The sequence below is a fragment of the Amblyraja radiata genome, chromosome 5 (genome assembly GCF_010909765.2).
Source record: "Amblyraja radiata isolate CabotCenter1 chromosome 5, sAmbRad1.1.pri, whole genome shotgun sequence".
In the NCBI taxonomy this organism is placed as follows: Eukaryota; Metazoa; Chordata; class Chondrichthyes; order Rajiformes; family Rajidae; genus Amblyraja; species Amblyraja radiata.
The window spans coordinates 49,001,265-49,009,775 of NC_045960.1; the positions used below are offsets into that span (position 1 = coordinate 49,001,265).

The following is an 8,511-nucleotide window of genomic DNA, read 5'->3' on the forward strand; positions in this document are numbered from 1 at the left end:
CAGAGCTATTTGAGAGGAAAGTCGAAATCGCAGGTCAAAGATTAAATGATGATTGAAACTATTGGAGGATTTGCGGCTGTAGTTTGTTGCTGTATTCTTTGGATTAATTACAGCTGTGCAATATACTCAAAATACTCTGCATTATAAACTATAAAAATCAAAACCAGCTTAATAGTTGGTGTAAAATAGACAATGTTCACATCTTCCAACATTATTACAAAACATTTATCATCTGCGTCACACTCATCAGAGAGAAATCAGTTTCTAACATCTGCCATGCTCCTTAGACTACACAATATTTTACCCTCCCCCTCATTTCCTCTAGTTAACCGAAACTTCTATCTTTTCAGAACAATTAAAAAACATAAAATCAATTTACAAGATGAACAAACAAGCACATTGCTAATCAACTCCACTTGGATTACAAGTTAAAAATAAAAACCTAGTGAGCTACTGACTGACTTACTTGCTTTCTTCATTGTCTCCACATTGCTTTACTTCAACTTGCAATTCAGTTTATCAGGAAGTTGTGGTGCCTTGGGTAAGTTGCAAAACGCTTCGGACAGGAACTCCAATTCAGTCACTCACTGCGACAAATGCATTTCAGGGGCACAATAAAAGTAGTGCAACACTTTCGTGATCAGAATGAGCTTGAAGAGCCTTATCACCTTTGACACCCATGGCTGTTCAATAGCCAAGTTGTCACATGCAGCCTGTACTTATTTTAAAGATCAGCAGGCAGAGGAGGCAACAATGCCAGGTACTGCTGCTTAGGACAACATTTCCTCAAGAGGGAATTAATTCAATTAGGCAATGTGACACTGAAGACAAATGCAGCATTTCAAGTTAAACACATACTGGCCTTGGTGTAAAAAGCTTTAGTGAACACTTTTCCCCCCCCACTAGGGGCAGAGAAGAACAAGCAGAGCCACAAATCATTTTTGGAGGGGAATATATTTATACACAAATTGCTTAAGTGAGTTAATTCTTCACTGAAAATTAAGTGGCTGGTAAAATCTGGGGCTTTGGACTCACCTCCGAGTTGCATCTCACCTCTTCCTCTGCTTCCCCAACTCACACTTTCTTGCTGGGATCCCTGTCAGCTGTCCCTTACCTAGTCTGGTTCAACTAACCCCTGAGCTCCCTCTCTCTCCATCCCTCCCCCACCCAAGTCGCACCAGGTTCCAGTTTTCACCTGGCAAACAGCTAACTGCGGCCTGTTTCCTTTATCATCATTACTGGTTTGCATATCTTTCATTCATTTGTTCTAGATCTCTCTACATAACTGTCTAAATCTCTCCATTCCCCTAACCAGTCTGAAGAAGAGTCTCAACCCAAAACGTCACAGTTCCTTTTCCCCCATAGATGCTGCCTGTCCTGCTGAGTTACTCCAGCATTTTGTGTATACCTCTGGTTCAGGACGAGCTGGGCTGGTTTCCCACTCAATGTCTCTCCTTCCACCTGCTGTCATTCCTCCTTCGATGTTGCATGCGATGGCTTCAATAAGCTTGTGACGATTGGAGGATGGATCTGTCCCCAACTACTTATAGTTTATCTTCTGCAATTTCATAAATATCTACCTTTTAAAGTGGCAGCAGACACCAGAATTACCAACACCATCACATCCCATTCGACCAGATTTGTTCCCATGGGTCAATGAAAAAGGTAAAGTGAAAGATATGCAAAATAGAGGGGTTATGGTGCAATATAACTCTGTTGCTGCCAATTACCTTCAGTGCCTGATAATAACCCAGATGAAGCTTCTGGATTTCATCTTCGTCTTTCGCATTTAATACAATGATGCTGGCTCACAACATAATGGAGCATAGGTTTATGACCCCAGAAGGATTGTGTGGTGGTCATTTAAAAACAAAATGTTTTGGGGGTTTTTTAAACTGCAGATGCTGGAAATCAGAAATAGAAATATAAAAAAAGCATTCAGCAGATTAAGGAGCATCAGTGGAAATAGAAACTGTATTAACATTTTATATGACTGAAAACCAACTGGTTTTCTCTTTTTCCAATTTCTGATGTTAACTCTTCAACCTGGCATGTGAACTTTAATTCTTTTTCCACAGGTTCTGCTAGATTTTCTGTGTATTTCCAGCAATCCTTTTGGTTTTCTGGTCATTCATATCAATGCTGTCTGTAACAGATGTATGTCCATCCACAGATTAGCGAGAATATGTTTCTACCCTGTCCTTGTTCTCTCACCACCACCTGCTGCTGACTATCAATTAAATCAGCTGTGGTTCTACTGAGATATTCTGGTCAATAGATCTTGCAATCCCATCTAATATTATATAGCATGTGTAGGAAGGAGATGCTGATTTAAACTAAAGATTTAGACACAAAAAGCTGGAGTAACTCAACGGGACAGGCAGCATCTCTGGAGAGAAGGAATGGGTGACCTTTCCGATCTGAAAAAGGGTCTTCACCCTTTCTTTGCTCCAGAGATGCTGCCTGTTCTGCTGAGTTACTCCAGCTTTTTGTGTTGACCTTCCATCTAATATACACCTGTGTTATTGACATACTCGGTAATTCAATCGGATGCTATTTGACATGGAAAAATGTTGATTGTAATCAGGGATTTAAGCCAGGTTAGTAGAAACAAGGAACTGCAGATAGAATCATAGAATCATAGAAAGTAGGTGCGAGAGTAGACCATCAGGTCCGTCGAGCCCGCACCGCCATTCACTCATGGCTGAACACTAAACAGACACACTTACCCACAAACAGTAGACACAAGACACAGAACACAAGACACTACCCTCCCCTCTATACCGCTATCACCCCTCTCCACCCCAAGAACCGCGTGATCTCCTGGGGGAGGCAAAAAACCGGATAAAAACCCAGGTCCAATTCGGGAAAAAAATCCGGGAAATTCCTCTCCGACCCCAATCCAGGCGATCGACACTTGTCCAGGAGATCACTCAGGTCTACTATACTAACCATACCTAGGTCCATATCCCTGCCCTCTCCCCGTAGCCCCTTATCCCCTTGGCAGCTAAAAAACCATCTATTTTTGACTTAAATAAATTTAACGTTTCTGCTTCCACTGCTCCCTGGGGCAGTGAATTCCACAAACTAACCACCCTCTGGGTGAAGAAGTTCTTCCTCATCTCAGTTTTAAAAGAGCCCCCCCTCACTCTGTAACTATGTCCCCTAGTTCTAGCCTCCCCGATCATTGGGAACATCCTCGGTGCATCCACCCGATCAAGGCCCCCACGATCTTATACGTTCAATGAGATCGCCTCTCATTCTTCTAAACTCCAAAGAGTAGAGTCCCAGCTTACCTAACCTTTCCTCATATGTCAATCCCCTCATTGCAGGAATTAATCTTGTAAACCTTCGCTGCACTGCCTCCAGGGCTAGTACATCCTTTCTTAAGTATGGACCCCCAGAACTGTACACAGTATTCCAAATGTGGTCTCACTAATACCGTGTACAGCGCATTTAGATAAAGCACTTTCAGATGATTTTTACTACCCTTCCTTTCCGTTTTTGCCCCTTTTACATCTAGAGCTTTATCTTCACACATTCTGGATCCTCCTGTCACATTTTGATTTTCCGCTTCCCTAGCCTCCCTTAGCTCACTGTACCCTTACTAAATCACTGTACCTTTAACCAAAAAGCAGAAATGCTAACCTGAGGCTGCACCCAATCAGCTGCTTCCTCTAGTCTGCTCCCACCAATCAGCGGCTTCCCCAGAAACCCTCCCTATGGAGATGCTGGTTTACAAAATAAAAGACGCAAAGTACTGGTGTGAATCAGCGGGTCAGGCAACATCTTGAGAACATGGATAGATGACGTTGAGTCAGGACACTTGTTTATGTTTGACTTGATAACATGCAGCCATAAGGTGCCAAATCATAGTTGAGAACTACTCTGTCTATTCACTCCAGTGTGCCGAGACACTGTCCTGCATTTGTTCCTGGTATTTATTTGATACTTTATTTACTGCAATCCAGACCACATTCAAGGCTGCATTCATTAAGAAAAGTTGTGATGAACCACTTTCCTTGAAACTCCGGTAAAAATATTCCCATTGTGCTGTTGGGTTGGGAGTTCCAGGATTTAGACAGTGATATCTTTCCAAATCAGGACCACGTGGAACACACAAAATTGACTTGGGAGGAGTGAGAGAATGGAAATGGAAGATTGGTTTTTCAAGTTGGAGGTCTGTGACCAGCAATATGCCACAGGGGTCAGTGCAAAGTCAACTGTTGTTTGTCATTCATATGAAGATTTGGATGAGAATGTAGTTAGCACGGCTAGTAAGCTTGCAGATAACAGCAAATTTGTGGTATCGTGGATAGTGACGGAGGTTTTCTAAACTGAGTAAAGGCGCCTAAAATGGCAAACCAGAAAGGTGCTAAGTGTTCACAAGTTCATGTTATAGGAGCAGAATTAGGCCATTCGACCCATCAAGTCTACTCCACCATTCAATCATAGATTATCTACTGTTCCCTTCAAACCACATTTTCTGCCTTCTCCCCATAATATTTGACACCCTTAACTTCTCAATCTTCACTACCTTCTGACTAAAGAAATTCCTCAAAATAAAAGGATGTTTCTTCATCTCCTTTCTAATGAAACATCCTATTATTTTGAGGCTGAAGTGTTGCATTTTGCAATGTTAAACCAGGGCGGGGCTTGCACAACAAATGGCAGGGAGCCTGCAGAGTATTATAGCAGAGACATCCAAGACTTCCCTGAAAACAGCAACAGATAGACAGGGTGGTGATGATGACAATTGACACGTTGGCCTTCATTAGTCAGGCCATTGAATGCATGAATTAGGATGTTATATTGGTGAAACTAAAAATCGGACTATTATGTGCAGATCTGGTCACCCTAGCCCTTGGAAAGATGTTATTAAACTGAAAATGGTGCAAAAAAGATTCACAATGATGCAGCTGTGACTGAAGGGCTTGAGTTGTAAAGAATAGGCCAGGACTTCTTGCTCCTGGAGCAAAAGAGGCTGAAGTATAGAGATATACAAAATCACAAGGGGCATAGATAAGGTGAATGATCACTACCCTTTCCCCCAGGGTAGGGGAGTCTAAAGTAGTGGGCATAGATTAGAGGGGAAAGATTTAAAGGATATCTGCTGGGCACATTTTTCCACACAGAGGCTGGTGGATATGTGGAATGTTGCCAGACCTCATGTTGCCTTCAACTTACTTGTCATCATTTACTGAGAAGCTGTAGATGCAATTCAGTAGTTTGCAATTATCAGCAAATATCCCCATCATGGAAGAAAAGTCATTAACAACACAATCAAAGATGGTTGGGCACCTGACATTGCTCCAAGACCTCATACATATGCGTCCTGGAGCTGGGATGATCAACATCCAATACCCACAGTCGTCTTACTTTATGCAGCGTGCCACTCCAGTTATTGTTGTCCATTCTCCTTAATGTCCATCAACTTCAGAATTGCAGGAAGATGTAATGCCATACATGATTGAATGCTGCTTAACAACAAGGGCAATCTCGCTTGTCTCATCTTTGATACAAATGACCAACTTTCTAGACTATTTATTAGAAATATCAAGATTCAGCACATTATCCTGAGCAATGTAGAGGCCTCACAATTTAATGGTGCATAGTCCTGATAATAGATTTAAAAAATTTCAACTTAAATAAATACAAATTCTTCAGCTGTTTTGAGTAAATTTGAACACTCCCCAGGGTCACTTCAAGCTCATTGACTAGACCAATAATATATCTATTATGCTTCTACACCCAGTGGAAGAATTAAGACATCTCAAACAGTGGCAGGCCTAATTTGCCAAAAAGCAACCTGCAGTTAGAGATCTGAACAGCCTGTATTTATACCATACCTTGAAAACAATAAGATAAACTAAGATTACCAGAAAGTTTGACAGAGCAACATTAAGAAGGAAGAAGGAAGATCAAACATTTGGCCTACTTTAAAAGGATGCTTTCACAAGTTATGGGAGTAGAATTAGGCCATTTGGCATATCAAGCCTACTCCGCCATTCAATCATGGCTGATCTCTGCCTCCTAATCCCATTTTCCTGCCTTCTCCTCATTACCCTTGACACCCGTTCTAATCAAGAATTTGTCTATCTCTGCCTAAAAAATATCCACTGACTTGGCCTCCAGTCCTCTGTGGCAATGAGTTCCACAGATTAACTACCCTTTGACTAAAGAAGTTCCTCGTCACCTCCTTTCTATGAGGCTTTGACAAAGAGAGGGAGGAAGAGTGAATGGAGACAGAGGGAATGTTAGATTAGTGTATGATTGTCACATGTACTGGGGTACAGTGAAAAGCTTTTGTTTGGGGCAATAATCAAATTCAGTGCTTCAGCAATTGAAAATGTACACAAGGAGACATTCCCTACTTTTAAACGTGTCTCTATGAACAGTCCTGTACTAATGTGCAGGCTTGATGCAAATAAGACAGGAGGCAGGATAGATCAGACATTAACTATTGGGTTTTGTCAGTCCCTAATAACATAAGGTCATAAGTGATAGGAGAAGAATTAGGCCATTCGGCCCATCAAGTCTACTCTGCCATTCAATCATAGCTGCTCCATCTCTCCCTCCTAACCCCATTCTCTTTCATTCTCCCCTGACACCCGTACTAATCAAGAATCTATCTCGGTCATTAAAAAATCCATTGACTTGGCCTCCACAGCTTTCTATGGCAAAGTATTCCACAGATTCTCCACCCTCCGACTACAGAAATTAATCTCCTCAATCTCCTTCCTAAAATTCTATAATTCTAAGTCTATGACCTCTAGTCCTAGACTCTACCAAGAGTGGAAACATCCTCTAACATCCACTCTATCCAAGCCTTTCACTATCCAGTAAGTTTCAATGCGGTTCCCCTTCATTTAGTTTAGTTTAGTGTCACGTGTACCGAAGTACAGTAAAACGCTTTTGTTGCATACTAACCAGTCAGTGGAAAGACAATACATGTTTACAATTGAGCCATCCACAGTGTACAGATGGATACATGATTTTGGTAAGATAGTTCAGTTGCCTGATAACAGCTGGGAAAAACTATCCCAGAATCTGGAGGTGTGTGTTTTCACCCTTCTTTCCCTCTTGCCTGATGGGAGAGGGGGAGAAGAGAGAGCACCAATTCCTGTGACACACCACCAGTCACAAGTCTCCAATCTGGTATCCAATTGGCAAGCTTGCCCTGGATTCCACTTTGATCTAACCTAGCTTATCTGACCATACAGGGCCTTAAAGGACTTGCCTTAACCATACCCCAGGGACTACCAGCACCACCCCATTTGTAATATGGATATATTCCAAAACATCACTATTCATTTCCCCATATTTCCGACCCATGACCCTCTCAACCATAAATGTAGACGATTTAAAAAAAAAACATCTCACCAGTCTCCTGTGGCTGTATACATAGACAACCATATTGATTCTTAAATGAACAATTCTCTCCCTACATATACATTGGTTCTCAATATACTTGTAGAACCACTTATGATTATCTTCTATACCAAAGCCATCTTATGCCCTCTACATCTACTCCTACATCTTTGATATTCTTCAAGGGATTCACTGGATTCCAGCCGCCTAAATCAAACACAAACCCTTTTCCTGACCAATATCCCTCTTCCACCTGGAATCATCCACTTCACTCAAACTCTCTCAATCTCACTTTTTAAATCCTCCCCCTGGCCAGACATCTCTTAACCTGCAAACAATCTCTCCCAATCAACTTTAGCAAAATTTGCCTTGCCCCGATTTAGGATTGAATTTGTGACCAATCTTTTTCCATAACTATTATAAAACTAATAGAATTAGTTCCTCTGCCCAGTATTAATTTCAAATTATTTATCCCTCCAAATACCTCTGTACTGCTTGATGCACTCCACAAAGCTTTGAATAGCCCTCTCTCAAATAAGGTTTTCAGTGACAGGTTACATAACATGAACAACATACCATGGACAGATGTTGCATTAACTTAATGTTGCCAATCCTCCAGAACACTGCATTTCTCATTAAGTTGTGGAAGTTGCTTGTCCAATTCAGTTGCTTAAGTCACAACTGATTCCTTGAACAGAAGAGCACCAGGTGATCATTCCCTTTTGATTAGTGTGAATGGAGTGCAATGTGATAAAGCTGGACAAGGCTCTCTATCATTAGCTGCTCGTTACATTTCTTGCACTGGGCAGTAGAGTAGTTCAGTGACTTTAATTGAAACATAAGTCAAAGTGAGTTCACCAAGAATTCTCCCATTGCTAATTGAAGGTCTTCATTGACTTGAGCCGTTAACCCATCAGGTGCAGTTCTCCAAAACTGTATTAATGCTGATAAATCTCAGCTTCATTGTTTCACAGAACATAGAGCAGTACAGGAACAAACCCTTTGGCCTACGAAGTCTGTGTCAAACATGAAGTAAAATGAAGCTAATCTACTGTGCCTGCACAGGCACAATAACAGCAATAACAGCACTGAGTGGTGATGTTTGCATTGTTATTTTATATTTAGATTTCAAAATGTCAG

The 8,511-nt window shown here is 41.4% G+C and overlaps 1 protein-coding gene across 1 annotated transcript in view; it reads right to left on the reverse strand.

Moving 5' to 3' along the window:
• cep85l (centrosomal protein 85 like) overlaps positions 1-597 on the reverse strand; it is a 246,642-nt gene extending 246,045 nt beyond the window's left edge. Inside the window, exon 1 of the mRNA XM_033021173.1 lies at positions 467-597. Coding sequence (XP_032877064.1) covers positions 467-479 — 13 coding nt within the window. The 5' untranslated portion in view covers positions 480-597. The remainder of the gene's footprint in view (positions 1-466) is intronic.
• Positions 598-8,511: the final 7,914 nt, after the last annotated feature.